This window comes from Salvelinus namaycush, unplaced genomic scaffold (genome assembly GCF_016432855.1).
Source record: "Salvelinus namaycush isolate Seneca unplaced genomic scaffold, SaNama_1.0 Scaffold1227, whole genome shotgun sequence".
In the NCBI taxonomy this organism is placed as follows: Eukaryota; Metazoa; Chordata; class Actinopteri; order Salmoniformes; family Salmonidae; genus Salvelinus; species Salvelinus namaycush.
In genome coordinates this window covers 34,331-52,518 of record NW_024057928.1, presented here as the reverse complement: position 1 = coordinate 52,518, position 18,188 = coordinate 34,331, and the positions used below count along the sequence as shown (strand labels likewise).

General features: G+C 54.2%; 1 protein-coding gene across 1 annotated transcript; it reads left to right on the top strand.

The window, feature by feature from the left end:
* The first annotated feature begins 1,557 nt into the window (after positions 1–1,557).
* On the top strand, positions 1,558–2,700 carry LOC120036170 (extensin-like). The gene has a single exon (XM_038982642.1). The coding sequence runs from the start codon at positions 1,558–1,560 to the stop codon at positions 2,698–2,700; it is 1,143 nt and encodes a 380-aa protein (XP_038838570.1).
* The last annotated feature ends 15,488 nt before the right edge of the window (positions 2,701–18,188 follow it).

Genomic DNA, 18,188 nt, shown 5'->3' with positions numbered 1-18,188 from the left:
ACGTAAATGGTCACACCAGTTACTGACTGGTTTTCATGAGGTAAATGGTGGTCACACCAGATACGGACTGGTTTTCATGAGGTAAATGGTCACACGAGATACTGACTGATTTTCATGAGGTAAATGGTCACACCAGTTACTGACTGGTTTTCATGAGGTAAATGGTCACACCAGATACTGACTGGTTTTCATGAGGTAAATGGTCACACCAGTTACTGACTGGTTTTCATGAGGTAAATGGTGGTCACACCAGATACGGACTGGTTTTCATGAGGTAAATGGTGGTCACACCAGATACTGACTGGTTTTCATGAGGTAAATGGTGGTCACACCAGCTACTGACTGGTTTTCATGAGGTAAATGGTGGTCACACCAGATACGGACTGGTTTTCATGAGGTAAATGGTGGTCACACCAGATACTGACTGGTTTTCATGAGGTAAATGGTGGTCACACCAGATACTGACTGGTTTTCATGAGGCAAATGGTGGTCACACCAGATACGGACTGGTTTTCATGAGGTAAATCGTCACAACAGATACTGACTGGTTTTCATGAGGTAAATGGTGGTCACACCAGATACTGACTGGTTTTCATGAGGTAAATGGTGGTAACACCAGATACCGACTGGTTTTCATGAGGTAAATGGTGGTCACACCAGCTACTGACTGGTTTTCATGAGGTAAATTGTGGTCACACCAGATACGGACTGGTTTTCATGAGGTAAATGGTTGTAACACCAGATACCGACTGGTTTTCATGAGGTAAATGGTCACACCAGATATGGACTGGTGTTCTGATCCACGCTGCTACATTTGTCCAACAGATACATATCTGTATTCCCAGTAATGTGAAATCAATAGACTATAATTTATTTAAATTGACTGATTTCCTCATATGACTCAGTAAAATCTTTGAAATTGTTGAAAGTTGCGTTTATATTCTTGTTCAGTGTAGATAGCTACAGTTGTTGCCGTGGAGACAGAACATACGGACTAGAAGACCAGGAAGTAATTAGCAGCTCTTTTTTGTTACCATACGACCGAGAAAGTTGAGAAAAAGGGGAATACGTTTTGGAGTTGTAGGATGGGATACAACTACACTATTGGCCACACTGATCACATGGAAGATTATGAATCCATCCAGCTAGAGAAACCAAACCCTAACCCTAACCCAGGACCGTCTCACATACCCACCTAGGGCCCACCCAGGACCGTCTCACATACCCACCCAGGACCCACCCAGGACCCACCCAGGACCCTCTCACATACCCACCCAGGACCCACCCAGGACCCTCTCACATACCCACCCAGGACCCACCCAGGACCCTCTCACATACCCACCCAGGACCCACCCAGGACCCTCTCACATACCCACCCAGGACCCACCCAGAACCCACCCAGGATCGTCTTACATACCCACCCAGGACCCACCCAGAACCCACCCAGGACCCTCTCACATACCCACCCAGGACCCAACCATGACCCTCTCACATACCCACCCAGGACCCAACCAGGACCCACCCAGGACCCAACCATGACCCACCCAGGACCCACCCATGACCCACCCAGGACCCACCCAGGACCCACCCATGACCCACCCAGGACCCACCCAGGACCATCTTACATACCCACCCAGGACCCACCCAGAACCCACCCAGGACCCAACCATGACCCACCCAGGACAGTCTTACATACCCACCCAGGACCCACCCAGAACCCACCCAGGACCCTCTCACATACCCACCCAGGACCCTACCATGACCCACCCAGGACCCACCCAGGACCCACCCATGACCCACCCAGGACCCACCCAGGACCCTCTCACATACCCACCCAGGACCCAACCAGGACCCACCCAGGACCCAACCATGACCCACCCAGGACCCACCCAGGACCCACCCATGACCCACCCAGGACCATCTCACATACCCACCCAGGACCCACCCAGGACCCACCCAGGACCCTCTCACATACCCACCCAGGACCCACCCAGGACCGTCTTACATACCCACCCAGGACCCACCCAGGACCCACCCAGGACCATCTCACATACCCACCCAGGACCCACCCAGAACCCACCCAGGACCCTCTCACATACCCACCCAGGACCCAACCATGACCATCTCACATACCCACCCAGGACCCACCCAGGACCATCTTACATACCCACCCAGGACCCACCCAGAACCCACCCAGGAACCTCTCACATACCCACCCAGGACCCAACCATGACCCACCCAGGACCCACCCATGACCCACCCAGGACCCTCTCACATTCCCACCCAGGACCCACCCAGAATCCACCCAGGACCCACCCAGGACCCTCTCACTACCCACCCAGGACCCACCCAGGACCCACCCAGGACCCTCTCACATACCCACCCAGGACCCTCCCAGTACCGTCTTACATACCCACCCAGGACCCACCCAGGACCCACCCAGGACCGTCTTACATACCCACCCAGGACCCACCCAGGACCCACCCAGAACCCACCCAGGACCCACCCAGGACCCTCTCACATACCCACCCAGGACCCACCCAGGACCGTCTTAGATACCCACACAGAACCCACCCAGGACCCACTCAGAACCCACCCAGAACCCATGATGACACTGGGCGTGATCTTTCAGTCCATAACGTGTTGCGTGGAACAGCTTTAGCCATTTTAAACACCACCGTCCGTGTGAAGTTCAAATGAGACTTTTTATTAGGGTGTATTCTGACAGTTGTAGCATTAACTACGTGTCTAGTGATGCCTTCCTCCTGTAACCCTAAACCAGACCCCAACCGGCCACATAACGTTGGCACGGCTCTCAAATCATTCTCATTCTAGGTGGCATGTCTTCACGGAGGAATGCTCAGTCTGGCGTGACAAAATGGCACCCTATTCCCTATATAGTGCACTACTTTTGCCCAGGGCCCTATGGCACCCTATTCCCAATATAGTGCACTACTTTAGACCAGAGCCCTATGGCACCCTATTCCCTATATAGTGCACTACTTTAGACCAGAGCCCTATTCCCTATGTAGTGCACTACTTTAGACCAGGGCCCTATGGCACCCTATTCCCAATGTAGTGCACTACTTTTGCCCAGGGCCCTATGGCACCCTATTCCCTATATATAGTGCACTACTTTAGACCAGAGCCCTATGGAACCCTATTCCCTATATATAGTGCACTACTTTAGACCAGGGCCCCATAGGGAATAGGGTGCCATTTGGGACGCAGACCCTCATCATACAGCCTGTCAATCAGAGCTTGGTTTCACAACACCACCAGGTGGCTCATGTCATCGTGATACTGTAGTGTGATACAATTATCTCACCTTCTGAAGCAGCAGTCTGCTGCCCTGCCCTGGCCCAACCCTATCCATATCTATCTCTTTCCTCTAAGCCCCAGCCCCTTCTCTGGGCTCTGAGGGCCGTCCTAAAGGCCCCTTCTCTGGGCTCTGAGGGCCGTCCTAAAGGCCCCTTCTCTGGGCTCCGAGGGCCGTCCTAGAGGCCCCTTCTCTGGGCTCAGAGGGCCGTCCTAAAGGCCCCTTCTCTGGGCTCCGAGGGCCGTCCTAAAGGCCCCTTCTCTGGGCTCTGAGGGCCGTCCTAAAGGCCCCTTCTCTGGGCTCTGAGGGCCGTCCTAGAGGCCCCTTCTCTGGGCTCTGAGGGCCATCCTAAAGGCCACTTCTCTGGGCTCCGAGGGCCGTCCTAAAGGCCCCTTCTCTGGGCTCTGAGGGCCGTCCTAAAGGCCCCTTCTCTGGGCTCTGAGGGCCGTCCTAGAGGCCCCTTCTCTGGGCTCTGAGGGCCGTCCTAAAGGCCGCGTTCTCCCGAGGCTGGGGCTTGGCCAAGGCCTTGGGGCAAAGCAGGTAGACGGTGGCACCTTCACTGCAGCTCTGGAACCCGTCCTGGAGGTTGACCCGGATCCTGGAGCACTGGAGTCTGTGGTTGTTCTCAAACAACACCAGGTCTCTGTGTGTCTGTGCATCGCATCAGCCTGTCCTGCACTCACTGACACCACGGGAGAAATACACACTGACAAGGAAGTTTCCCAAAGTGCACGCTATCCTGTTCACTAGATAGTGCACTAGGCCTAACTCTTGACCATAGAAAGTAGTGCACTATATAGGGAATAGGGTGCAATTTCTGACGGACAGAGAAAATGCTGAGCTTCACTGAAGTTTTCAGCACCAGGTGGAGAGATTTCCTGTCTAGTCCCTTAACTCTCTCTACCACCATGTCTCCCCAAAATAAAAACTCTTGCTTAACGTACTCAGACCCACGGCTGGCAGCCCCCAAAAAAAGGGAACCACTAAAAACTCTACCTCCAGCTACTACTACATTAAGTTCTGGAGGTATTGAACAGATTAGCACTCAGATCCAATTACCTGAGCTAAGCAGGAGGGTGGTGCTCTCTGCTGGACATGCCTCTGGTGCTCTGGTGCTGGCAGACTGTGGGCAGTGGGATCCTCCACTCACGGCCTCCGGGTCTGGCTCCCAGATTGGATCCCAGGACTGTTACACAGTGGACTATCCTGGCAAAATAAATACAATTAATCAAAATGTCCGGGTTGGCTAAAAAGATAACCTGGCCTGGAAAAGGTCTGTGTGGAGCTGACTGATGAGGACCACTCTGGATTGGTCTTATTAACCTGAGTAATGGTGATTATAACCAGAGAAGAAGAGATGAACTGCCCAGGAGATAACTAGCCGGAGAGCTAACCCAACGCCTGCCTGTTGTCAAGGCAGGGCCTACAACGTACACTGGGCTGCTATCAGCGTTGACATGGGAGATAAACAACCACAAAAAGATACAGTATCTCTTTCTCTCTCTCGTCAGAAATCACGCCCACACATTCTTCGGCACAGACCTAGAAACGAGAGTTGAGAGAAGAAAAGAGAAAGTAAAAGTCAGTCAGTCACATTTTCCCCAGAGAATTACAGACTGTATATACCCCCCCCCCCTCCTCAACTGGACCTATACCCATTTCCCCAGAGAATTACAGACTGTATATACCCCCCCCCCCCCTCAACTGGCCCTATACCCATTTTCCCAGAGAATTACAGACTGTATATACCCCCTCCCCCCTCCTCAACTGGCCCTATACCCATTTTCCCCAGAGAATTACAGACTGTATATACCCCCCCCCCCCCTCCTCAACTGGCCCTATACCCATTTCCCCCAGAGAATTACAGACTGTATATACCCTCTCCCCCCTCCTCAACTGGCCCTATACCCATTTTCCCCAGAGAATTACAGACTGTATATACCCCCCCCCCTCCTCAACTGGACCTATACCCATTTTCCCAGAGAATTACAGACTGTATATACCCCCTCCCCCCTCCTCAACTGGCCCTATACCCATTTTCCCAGAGAATTACAGACTGTATATACCCCTCCCCCCCTCCTCAACTGGCCCTATACCCATTTTCCCAGAGAATTACAGACTGTATATACCCCCCCCCCCCTCCTCAACTGGCCCTATACCCATTTTCCCAGAGAATTACAGACTGTATATACCCCCTCCCCCCTCCTCAACTGGCCCTATACCCATTTTCCCCAGAGAATTACAGACTGTATATACCCCCTCCCCCCTCAACTGGCCCTATACCCATTTTCCCCAGAGAATTACAGACTGTATATACCCCCCCCCCCCCCCTCCTCAACTGGCCCTATACCCATTTTCCCCAGAGAATTACAGACTGTATATACCCCCTCCCCCCTCCTCAACTGGCCCTATACCCATTTTCCCCAGAGAATTACAGACTGTATATACCCCCTCCCCCCTCCTCAACTGGCCCTATACCCATTTTCCCCAGAGAATTACAGACTGTATATACCCCTCCCCTCGTCCTCAACTGGCCCTATACCCATTTTCCCCAGAGAATTACAGACTGTTTATACCCCCTCCTCAACTGGCCCTATACCCATTTCCCCAGAGAATTACAGACTGTATATACCCCCTCCCCCCTCTTCAACTGGCCATATACCCATTCATCTGAGACAGGAGATAATGTTATTTCTATGTTCACAATGTTAAGCCGTACTGACCTCTCCTGCAGTCCTCATCAATAAGCCCTTCTGACCTCTCCTGTGGTCCTCATCAATAAGCCCTTCTGACCTCTCCTGCAGGTCTCATCAATAAGCCGTTCTGACCTCTCCTGCAGGTCTCATCAATAAGCCGTTCTGACCTCTCCTGCAGGTCTCATCAATAAGCCGTTCTGACCTCTCCTGTGGTCCTCATCAATAAGCCGTACTGTTCTCTCCTGCAGTCCTCATCAATAAGCCCTTCTGACCTCTCCTGTGGTCCTCATCAATAAGCCGTACTGTTCTCTCCTGCAGGTCTCATCAATAAGCCGTACTGACCTCTCCTGCAGGCCTCATCAATAAGCCGTACTGACCTCTCCTGCAGGCCTCATCAATAAGCCCTTCTGACCTCTCCTGTGGTCCTCATCAATAAGCCCTTCTGACCTCTCCTGCAGGTCTCATCAATAAGCCCTTCTGACCTCTCCTGTGGTCCTCATCAATAAGCCCTTCTGACCTCTCCTGCAGGTCTCATCAATAAGCCATTCTGACCTCTCCTGTGGTCCTCATCAATAAGCCGGACTGACCTCTCCTGCAGGCCTCATCAATAAGCCGTACTGGCCTCTCCTGTGGTCCTCATCAATAAGCCGTACTGACCTCTCCTGCAGGCCTCATCAATAAGCCGTACTGACCTCTCCTGCAGGCCTCATCAATAAGCCCTTCTGACCTCTCCTGTGGTCCTCATCAATAAGCCCTTCTGACCTCTCCTGCAGGTCTCATCAATAAGCCATTCTGACCTCTCCTGTGGTCCTCATCAATAAGCCGGACTGACCTCTCCTGCAGGCCTCATCAATAAGCCGTACTGGCCTCTCCTGTGGTCCTCATCAATAAGCCGTACTGACCTCTCCTGCAGGCCTCATCAATAAGCCGTACTGGCCTCTCCTGTGGTCCTCATCAATAAGCCGTACTGACCTCTCCTGTGGTCCTCATCAATAAGCCGGACTGGCCTCTCCTGCAGTCCTCATCAATAAGCCGGACTGACCTCTCATGCAGGCCTCATCAATAAGCCGTACTGACCTCTCCTGCAGGCCTCATCAATAAGCCCTTCTGACCTCTCCTGTGGTCCTCATCAATAAGCCCTTCTGACCTCTCCTGCAGGTCTCATCAATAAGCCGTACTGACCTCTCCTGCAGGTCTCATCAATAAGCCATTCTGACCTCTCCTGTGGTCCTCATCAATAAGCCGGACTGGCCTCTCCTGTGGTCCTCATCAATAAGCCGTTCTGACCTCTCCTGCAGGTCTCATCAATAAGCCGTTCTGACCTCTCCTGCAGGTCTCATCAATAAGCCGTTCTGACCTCTCCTGTGGTCCTCATCAATAAGCCGTACTGTTCTCTCCTCTACAGGCCTCATCAATAAGCCGTACTGGCCTCTCCTGTGGTCCTCATCAATAAGCCGTACTGACCTCTCCTGCAGGTCTCATCAATAAGCCGGACTGACCTCTCCTGTGGTCCTCATCAATAAGCCGGACTGACCTCTCCTGCAGGTCTCATCAATAATCCGTTCTGACCTCTCCTGTGGTCCTCATCAATAAGCCGGACTGACCTCTCCTGCAGTCCTCATCAATAATCCGTTCTGACCTCTCCTGTGGTCCTCATCAATAAGCCGTACTGACCTCTCCTGCAGTCCTCATCAATAAGCCGGACTGACCTCTCCTGCAGTCCTCATCAATAATCCGTTCTGACCTCTCCTGTGGTCCTCATCAATAAGCCGGACTGACCTCTCCTGTGGTCCTCATCAATAATCCGTTCTGACCTCTCCTGTGGTCCTCATCAATAAGCCGTACTGACCTCTCCTGTGGTCCTCATCAATAATCCGTTCTGACCTCTCCTTACGGGAAGAAACGGTAAAGTAGCATGTCAAAACAGCCTCGTGTGCCGTTGACATTTTCTAGCCTGTCAACGCTGATAGATGTCTTTTCCCTCAGCAAGAGAAATGCACATGTCACCTGTGTGTGTTTTGTATGTGTATGTGTGTGTGTATGTGTGTGTGTGTGTGTGTGTGTGTGTGTGTGTGTGTGTGTGTGTGTGTGTGTGTGTGTGTGTGTGTGTGTGTGTGTGTGTGTGTATGTGTGTGTGTGTGTTCTATTACTGCCTTCCTTCCTACACCCAGAGAACCACCTGAGTTATTTTCGTATAAACCACCACCCACATTATCCCAACATAATTATTCCATCTGTTACCCTTCTCTAATCTGCCTGTCCATAGACAAGAGACCCAGCATCAGAAGCCCAGACTCAGAGGCCCAGACTTAGAAGCCCAAGTCTCAGAGGCCCAGCCTCAGAAGCCCAGACTCAGAGGCCCAGTCTCAGAAGCTCAGACTCAGAGGCACATCCTCAGAAGCCCAGCCTCAGAGGCCCAGCCTCAGAAGCCCAGCCTCAGAAGCCCATCCTCAGAAGCCCAGCCTCAGAAGCCCATCCTCAGAGGCCCAGCCTCAGAAGCCCAGACTCAGAGGCCCAGTCTCAGAAGCCCAGACTCAGAGGCACATCCTCAGAAGCCCAGCCTCAGAGGCCCAGCCTCAGAAGCCCAGCCTCAGAAGCCCATCCTCAGAAGCCCAGCCTCAGAAGCCCAGCCTCAGAAGCCCAGACTCAGAAGCCCAGACTCAGAAACCCAGACTCAGAAGCCCAGCCTCAGAAGCCCAGACTCAGAAGCCCAGACTCAGAAGCCCAGCCTCAGAGGCCCAGCCTCAGAGACCCAGACTCAGAAGCCGAGGCTCAGAGGCCCAGCCTCAGAAGCCCAGACTCAGAAGCACAGACTCAGAGACCCAGACTCAGAAGCCCAGACTCAGAAGCCCAGCCTCAGAGACCCAGACTCAGAAGCCGAAACTCAGAGGCCCAGCCTCAGAAGCCCAGCCTCAGAAGCCCAGACTCAGAGACCCAGACTCAGAAGCCCAGACTCAGAAGCCCAGCCTCAGAGACCCAGACTCAGAAGCCCAGACTCAGAAGCCCAGACTCAGAAGCCCAGACTCAGAGACCCAGACTCAGAAGCCCAGACTCAGAAGCCCAGCCTCAGAGACCCAGACTCAGAAGCCCAGACTCAGAGGCCCAGCCTCAGAAGCCCAGCCTCAGAAGCCCAGACTCAGAAGCCCAGACTCAGAGACCCAGACTCAGAAGCCCATCCTCAGAAGCCCAGACTCAGAGACCCAGACTCAGAAGCCCAGCCTCAGAGACCCAGACTCAGAAGCCCAGACTCAGAGGCCCAGCCTCAGAAGCCCAGCCTCAGAAGCCCAGACTCAGAAGCCCAGACTCAGAGACCCAGACTCAGAAGCCCAGACTCAGAAGCCCAGACTCAGAAGCCCATCCTCAGAAGCCCATCCTCAGAGACCCAGAAGCCCAGACTCAAAGACCCAGACTCAGAAGGCCATCCTCAGAAGCCCATCCTCAGAGACCCACTCAGAAGCCCATCCTCAGAGACCCAGACTCAGAAGCCCAGCCTCAGAAGCCCAGACTCAGAAGCCCAGCCTCAGAAGCCCATCCTCAGAAGCCCAGCCTCAGAAGCCCATCCTCAGAAGCCCAGCCTCAGAAGCCCATCCTCAGAGACCCAGACTCAGAAGCCCATCCTCAGAAGCCCAGACTCAGAAGCCCATCCTCAGAAGCCCAGCCTCAGAAGCCCAGACTCAGAAGCCCAGCCTCAGAGACACAGACTCAGAAGCCCAGACTCAGAAGCCCATCCTCAGAAGCCCAGCCTCAGAAGCCCATCCTCAGAAGCCCAGCCTCAGAAGCCCAGCCTCAGAAGCCCAGCCTCAGAAGCCCATCCTCAGAAGCCCAGACACAGAAGCCCAGCCTCAGAAGCCCAGCCTCAGAAGCCCATCCTCAGAAGCCCATCCTCAGAAGCCCATCCTCAGAGACACAGACTCAGAAGCCCAGCCTCAGAAGCCCAGCCTCAGAAGCCCAGCCTCAGAAGCCCAGACACAGAAGCCCAGCCTCAGAAGCCCATCCTCAGAAGCCCAGCCTCAGAAGCCCAGCCTCAGAAGCCCAGACACAGAAGCCCAACCTCAGAAGCCCAGCCTCAGAAGCCCATCCTCAGAAGCCCATCCTCAGAAGCCCATCCTCAGAAGCCCATCCTCAGAAGCCCAGACTCAGAAGCCCAGACTCAGAAGCCCAGACTCAGAGACCCAGACTCAGAGACCCAGACTCAGAAGCCCATCCTCAGAGACCCAGACTCAGAGACCCAGACTCAGAAGCCCATCCTCAGAGACCCAGACTCAGAAGCCCAGCCTCAGAGACCCAGACTCAGAAGCCCAGACTCAGAGACCCAGACTCAGAAGCCCATCCTCAGAGACCCATCCTCAGAGACCCAGACTCAGAGACCCAGACTCAGAAGCCCAGACTCAGAAACCCATCCTCAGAGACCCAGACTCAGAAGCCCAGCCTCAGAGACCCAGCCTCAGAGACCCAGACTCAGAGACCCAGACTCAGAGACCCAGCCTCAGAGACCCAGACTCAGAGACCCAGACTCAGAAGCCCAGACTCAGAGACCCATCCTCAGAGACCCAGACTCAGAGACCCAGACTCAGAGACCCAGACTCAGAAGCCCAGACTCAGAGACACAGCCTCAGAAGCCTAGACTCAGAGACCCAGACTCAGAGACCCAGACTCAGAAGCCCAGACTCAGAAGCCCAGACTCAGAAGCCCAGACTCAGAAGCCCAGACTCAGAAGCCCAGCCTCAGAGACCCAGCCTCAGAGACCCAGCCTCAGACTCAGAAGCCCAGACTCAGAAGCCCAGACTCAGAGACCCAGACTCAGAGACCCAGCCTCAGAGACCCAGCCTCAGAAGCCCAGCCTCAGAGACCCAGCCTCAGAAGCCCAGCCTCAGAGACCCAGCCTCAGAGACCCAGCCTCAGAGACCCAGCCTCAGAGACCCAGCCTCAGAAGCCCAGCCTCAGAGACCCAGCCTCAGAGACCCAGCCTCAGAAGCCCAGACTCAGAGACCCAGACTCAGAGACCCAGCCTCAGAAGCCCAGACTCAGAAGCCCAGCCTCAGAAGCCCAGACTCAGAGACCCAGCCTCAGAAGCCCAGACTCAGAGACCCAGCCTCAGAAGCCCAGACTCAGAGACCCAGCCTCAGAGACCCAGCCTCAGAAGCCCAGCCTCAGAGACCCAGCCTCAGAAGCCCAGCCTCAGAGACCCAGCCTCAGAGACCCAGCCTCAGAGACCCAGACTCAGAAGCCCAGCCTCAGAGACCCAGCCTCAGAGACCCAGACTCAGAGACCCAGCCTCAGAAGCCCAGACTCAGAGACCCAGCCTCAGAGACCCAGACTCAGAGACCCAGCCTCAGAGACCCAGCCTCAGAAGCCCAGCCTCAGAGACCCAGCCTCAGAAGCCCAGACTCAGAAGCCCAGCCTCAGAAGCCCAGCCTCAGAGACCCAGCCTCAGAAGCCCAGCCTCAGAGACCCAGCCTCAGAGACCCAGCCTCAGAAGCCCAGCCTCAGAGACCCAGCCTCAGAAGCCCAGACTCAGAGACCCAGACTCAGAGACCCAGCCTCAGAAGCCCAGCCTCAGAGACCCAGCCTCAGAGACCCAGCCTCAGAAGCCCAGCCTCAGAGACCCAGACTCAGAGACCCAGCCTCAGAAGCCCAGCCTCAGAGACCCAGCCTCAGAGACCCAGACTCAGAGACCCAGCCTCAGAGACCCAGACTCAGAGACCCAGCCTCAGAGACCCAGACTCAGAGACCCAGCCTCAGAGACCCAGACTCAGAGACCCAGCCTCAGAGACCCAAACTCAGAGACCCAGCCTCAGAGACCCAGACTCAGAGACCCAGCCTCAGAGACCCAGACTCAGAGACCCAGCCTCAGAGACCCAGCCTCAGAGACCCAGCCTCAGAGACCCAGACTCAGAAGCCCAGCCTCAGAGACCCAGCCTCAGAGACCCATCCTCAGAGACCCAGACTCAGAGACCCAGACTCAGAAGCCCAGACTCAGAAGCCCAGCCTCAGAGACCCATCCTCAGAGACCCAGACTCAGAGACCCATCCTCAGAGACCCAGACTCAGAGACCCAGACTCAGAAGCCCAGACTCAGAAGCCCAGACTCAGAGACCCAGACTCAGAGACCCAGCCTCAGAGACCCAGACTCAGAAGCCCAGACTCAGAGACCCAGACTCAGAAGCCCAGACTCAGAGACCCAGACTCAGAGACCCAGACTCAGAGACCCAGCCTCAGAGACCCAGACTCAGAGACCCAGACTCAGAGACCCAGACTCAGAGACCCAGACTCAGAGACCCAGACTCAGAGACCCAGACTCAGAGACCCAGACTCAGAGACCCAGACTCAGAAGCCCAGACTCAGAGACCCAGACTCAGAAGCCCAGACTCAGAGACCCAGACTCAGAGACCCAGACTCAGAGACCCAGCCTCAGAGACCCAGACTCAGAGACCCAGACTCAGAGACCCAGACTCAGAGACCCAGACTCAGAGACCCAGACTCAGAAGCTGATGTGTTGTTGTTGTTGTTGTTGTTGTTGTTGTTGTTGTTGCTGTTGCTGTTGTTGTTGTTGTCATAGTTAATGATCTGATGTTTTGCTGCTTAGCCTGCTTCTCTATTTCCTACTACATTACAGTCTATGGACCCTGCTGTCTCCACTGCCGGTGGTGGAACTATTACGACAAGTATTATCATCACAGACATTATCATAGACACAACAACCTAATCAGCGTCCAGCGATTCTCTGTCCAGGGATCTTTGTTCTTCCTCCTCGTAGTTAGAACCCCCTAGAGCCGATTGAAGTAACAGGACATAAAAATTCCCATCGAAATCCATCAGTCTAAACTAACTCCTGTTTGTTTTTGTGTTTGGATTGGATTGCATTGGATGCGTCTCAATCAACCGAATCCGCCAATGTCTCACTTCCCGCATCTGCGGTGAAGGTTGCTGGGCTAGAGAGGTGAAGGTTGCAGGGGTAGAGAAGTGAAGGTTGCAGGGCTAGAGAGGTGAAGGTTGCAGGGCTAGAGAGGTGAAGGTTGCTGGGCTAGAGAGGTGAAGGTTGCAGGGGTAGAGAAGTGAAGGTTGCAGGGCTAGAGAGGTGAAGGTTGCATGGCTAGAGAGGGGAAGGTTGCAGGGCTAGAGAGGTGAAGGTTGCAGAGCTAGAGAGGTGAAGGTTGCAGGGCTAGAGAGGTGAAGGTTGCAGGGCTAGAGAGGTGAAGGTTGCAGAGCTAGAGAGGTGAAGGTTGCAGGGCTAGAGAGGTGAAGGTTGCAGGGCTAGAGAGGTGAAGGTTGCAGGGGTAGAGAAGTGAAGGTTGCAGAGCTAGAGAGGTGAAGGTTGCAGGGCTAGAGAGGTGAAGGTTGCAGGGCTAGAGAGGTGAAGGTTGCAGGGCTAGAGAGGTGAAGGTTGCAGAGCTAGAGAGGTGAAGGTTGCAGGGCTAGAGAGGTGAAGGTTGCAGGGCTAGAGAGGTGAAGGTTGCAGGGCTAGAGAGGTGAAGGTTGCAGGGCTAGAGAGGTGAAGGTTGCAGAGCTAGAGAGGTGAAGGTTGCAGGGCTAGAGAGGTGAAGGTTGCAGGGCTAGAGAGGTGAAGGTTGCAGGGCTAGAGAGGTGAAGGTTGCAGGGCTAGAGAGGTGAAGGTTGCAGGGCTAGAGAGGTGAAGGTTGCAGGGCTAGAGAGGTGAAGGTTGCAGAGCTAGAGAGGTGAAGGTTGCAGGGCTAGAGAGGTGAAGGTTGCAGGGCTAGAGAGGTGAAGGTTGCTGGGCTAGAGAGGTGAAGGTTACTGGGCTAGAGAGGTGAAGGTTTTAGGGCTAGAGAGGTGAAGGTTGCAGGGGTAGAGAGGTGAAGGTTGCAGGGCTAGAGAGGTGAAGGTTGCAGGGCTAGAGAGGTGAAGGTTGCAGGGGTAGAGAGGTGAAGGTTGCAGGGCTAGAGAGGTGAAGGTTGCAGGGGTAGAGAGGTGAAGGTTGCAGGGCTAGAGAGGTGAAGGTTGCAGGGCTAGAGAGGTGAAGGTTGCAGGGCTAGAGAGGTGAAGGTTGCAGGGCTAGAGAGGTGAAGGTTGCAGGGCTAGAGAGGTGAAGGTTGCAGGGCTAGAGAGGTGAAGGTTGCAGGGCTAGAGAGGTGAAGGTTGCAGGGCTAGAGAGGTGAAGGTTGCAGAGCTAGAGAGGTGAAGGTTGCAGGGCTAGAGAGGTGAAGGTTGCAGGGCTAGAGAGGTGAAGGTTGCAGGGCTAGAGAGGTGAAGGTTGCAGGGCTAGAGAGGTGAAGGTTGCAGGGCTAGAGAGGTGAAGGTTGCAGAGCTAGAGAGGTGAAGGTTGCAGGGCTAGAGAGGTGAAGGTTGCAGGGCTAGAGAGGTGAAGGTTGCAGGGCTAGAGAGGTGAAGGTTGCAGGGCTAGAGAGGTGAAGGTTGCAGGGCTAGAGAGGTGAAGGTTGCAGGGCTAGAGAGGTGAAGGTTGCAGGGCTAGAGAGGTGAAGGTTGCAGGGCTAGAGAGGTGAAGGTTGCAGGGCTAGAGAGGTGAAGGTTGCAGGGCTAGAGAGGTGAAGGTTGCAGGGCTAGAGAGGTGAAGGTTGCAGGGCTAGAGAGGTGAAGGTTGCAGGGCTAGAGAGGTGAAGGTTGCAGGGCTAGAGAGGTGAAGGTTGCAGGGCTAGAGAGGTGAAGGTTGCAGGGCTAGAGAGGTGAAGGTTGTAGGGCTAGAGAGGTGAAGGTTGCAGGGCTAGAGAGGTGAAGGTTGCAGGGCTAGAGAGGTGAAGGTTGCAGGGCTAGAGAGGTGAAGGTTGCAGGGCTAGAGAGGTGAAGGTTGCAGGGCTAGAGAGGTGAAGGTTGCAGGGCTAGAGAGGTGAAGGTTGCAGAGCTAGAGAGGTGAAGGTTGCAGAGCTAGAGAGGTGAAGGTTGCAGGGCTAGAGAGGTGAAGGTTGCAGGGCTAGAGAGGTGAAGGTTGCAGAGCTAGAGAGGTGAAGGTTGCAGGGCTAGAGAGGTGAAGGTTGCAGGGCTAGAGAGGTGAAGGTTGCAGAGCTAGAGAGGTGAAGGTTGCAGGGCTAGAGAGGTGAAGGTTGCTGGGCTAGAGAGGTGAAGGTTACTGGGCTAGAGAGGTGAAGGTTTTAGGGCTAGAGAGGTGAAGGTTGCAGGGGTAGAGAGGTGAAGGTTGCAGGGCTAGAGAGGTGAAGGTTGCAGGGCTAGAGAGGTGAAGGTTGCAGGGGTAGAGAGGTGAAGGTTGCAGGGCTAGAGAGGTGAAGGTTGCAGGGGTAGAGAGGTGAAGGTTGCAGGGCTAGAGAGGTGAAGGTTGCAGGGCTAGAGAGGTGAAGGTTGCAGGGCTAGAGAGGTGAAGGTTGCAGGGCTAGAGAGGTGAAGGTTGCAGGGCTAGAGAGGTGAAGGTTGCAGGGCTAGAGAGGTGAAGGTTGCAGGGCTAGAGAGGTGAAGGTTGCAGAGCTAGAGAGGTGAAGGTTGCAGGGCTAGAGAGGTGAAGGTTGCAGGGCTAGAGAGGTGAAGGTTGCAGGGCTAGAGAGGTGAAGGTTGCAGGGCTAGAGAGGTGAAGGTTGCAGGGCTAGAGAGGTGAAGGTTGCAGAGCTAGAGAGGTGAAGGTTGCAGGGCTAGAGAGGTGAAGGTTGCAGGGCTAGAGAGGTGAAGGTTGCAGGGCTAGAGAGGTGAAGGTTGCAGGGCTAGAGAGGTGAAGGTTGCAGGGCTAGAGAGGTGAAGGTTGCAGGGCTAGAGAAGTGAAGGTTGCAGGGCTAGAGAGGTGAAGGTTGCAGGGCTAGAGAGGTGAAGGTTGCAGGGCTAGAGAGGTGAAGGTTGCAGGGCTAGAGAGGTGAAGGTTGCAGGGCTAGAGAGGTGAAGGTTGCAGGGCTAGAGAGGTGAAGGTTGCAGGGCTAGAGAGGTGAAGGTTGCAGGGCTAGAGAGGTGAAGGTTGCAGGGCTAGAGAGGTGAAGGTTGTAGGGCTAGAGAGGTGAAGGTTGCAGGGCTAGAGAGGTGAAGGTTGCAGGGCTAGAGAGGTGAAGGTTGCAGGGCTAGAGAGGTGAAGGTTGCAGGGCTAGAGAGGTGAAGGTTGCAGGGCTAGAGAGGTGAAGGTTGCAGGGCTAGAGAGGTGAAGGTTGCAGGGCTAGAGAGGTGAAGGTTGCAGAGCTAGAGAGGTGAAGGTTGCAGAGCTAGAGAGGTGAAGGTTGCAGGGCTAGAGAGGTGAAGGTTGCAGGGCTAGAGAGGTGAAGGTTGCAGAGCTAGAGAGGTGAAGGTTGCAGGGCTAGAGAGGTGAAGGTTGCAGGGCTAGAGAGGTGAAGGTTGCAGAGCTAGAGAGGTGAAGGTTGCAGGGCTAGAGAGGTGAAGGTTGCAGGGCTAGAGAGGTGAAGCTTGCAGAGCTAGAGAGGTGAAGGTTGCAGGGCTAGAGAGGTGAAGGTTGCAGGGCTAGAGAGGTGAAGGTTGCAGAGCTAGAGAGGTGAAGGTTGCAGAGCTAGAGAGGTGAAGGTTGCAGGGCTAGAGAGGTGAAGGTTGCAGGGCTAGAGAGGTGAAGGTTGCAGGGCTAGAGAGGTGAAGGTTGCAGGGGTAGAGAGGTGAAGGTTGCAGGGCTAGAGAGGTGAAGGTTGCAGGGCTAGAGAGGTGAAGGTTGCAGGGCTAGAGAGGTGAAGGTTGCAGGGCTAGAGAGGTGAAGGTTGCAGGGCTAGAGAGGTGAAGGTTGCAGAGCTAGAGAGGTGAAGGTTGCAGGGCTAGAGAGGTGAAGGTTGCAGGGCTAGAGAGGTGAAGATTGCAGGGCTAGAGAGGTGAAGGTTGCAGGGCTAGAGAGGTGAAGGTTGCAGGGCTAGAGAGGTGAAGGTTGCATAGCTAGAGAGGTGAAGGTTGCAGGGCTAGAGAGGTGAAGGTTGCAGAGCTAGAGAGGTGAAGGTTGCAGGGCTAGAGAGGTGAAGGTTGCAGGGCTAGAGAGGTGAAGGTTGCAGGGCTAGAGAGGTGAAGGTTGCAGGGCTAGAGAAGTGAAGGTTGCATGGTTAGAGAGGTGAAGGTTGCAGGGCTAGAGAGGTGAAGGTTGCAGGGCTAGAGAGGTGAAGGTTGCAGAGCTAGAGAGGTGAAGGTTGCAGGGCTAGAGAAGTGAAGGTTGCAGGGCTAGAGAGGTGAAGGTTGCAGGGCTAGAGAGGTGAAGGTTGCAGAGCAACATTAGACTGGTGGAAATCTGTCCTTTGGTCTGATGAGTCTAAATTTGAGATGTTTGGTTTCAACCGCCGTGTCTTTGTGAGACGCAGAGGTGAACGGATGATCTCTGCATGTGTGGTTCCCACCGTGAAGCATGGAGGAGGAGGTGTGATGGTGTGGTTCCAACCGTGAAGCATGGAGGAGGAGGTATGATGGTGTGGTTCCCACCGTGAAGCATGGAGGAGGAGGTGTGATGGTGTGGTTCCAACCGTGAAGCATGGAGGAGGAGGTGTGATGGTGTGGTTCCCACCGTGAAGCATGGAGGAGGTGGTGTGATGGTGTGGTTCCCACCGTGAAGCATGGAGGAGGAGGTGTGATGGTGTGGTTCCCACCGTGAAGCATGGAGGAGGAGGTGTGATGGTGTGGTTCCCACCGTGAAGCATGGAGGAGGAGGTGTGATGGCTCTCAAGTGGTGCAGTGGTCTAAAGCACTGCATCTCAGTGCTAGAGGGCATCCCTACAGACCCTGGTTTGATTCCAGGCTGTATCACAACCGGCCGTGATTGGGAGTCCCATAGGGCGGCGCACAATTGGTCTGGCATTGTCCGGGTTTGGCCGGAGTAGGCCGTCATTGTAAATAAGAATTTGTTCTTAACTGACTTGCCTAGTCAAATAAAGATTAAATAAACAAAAAATATAATATGGTGTGATGGTGCTTTGCTAGTGACACTGTTGGTGATTTATTTATAATTCAAGGCACACTTAACAAACATGGCTACCACAGCATTCTGCAGCTATACGCCATCCCATCTGGTTTGGGCTTAGTGGGACTATCATTTGTTTTTCAACAGGACAATGACCCAACACACCTCCAGGCTGTGTAAGGGCTATTTGACCAAGAAGGATAGTGATGGAGTGCTGCATCAGATGACCTGGCCTCCACAATCACCCGACCTCAACCCAATTGAGATGGCTTGCCATTTATGAATGTGTTATTCAATGCCTTTCTATGGGCTTTAGTAGTCATTTTATCAACAAATGTTTTTATATATATTTTGGGGGGATATCTAAAGGGGTCCTAAAATTCAAAATCAAAAAT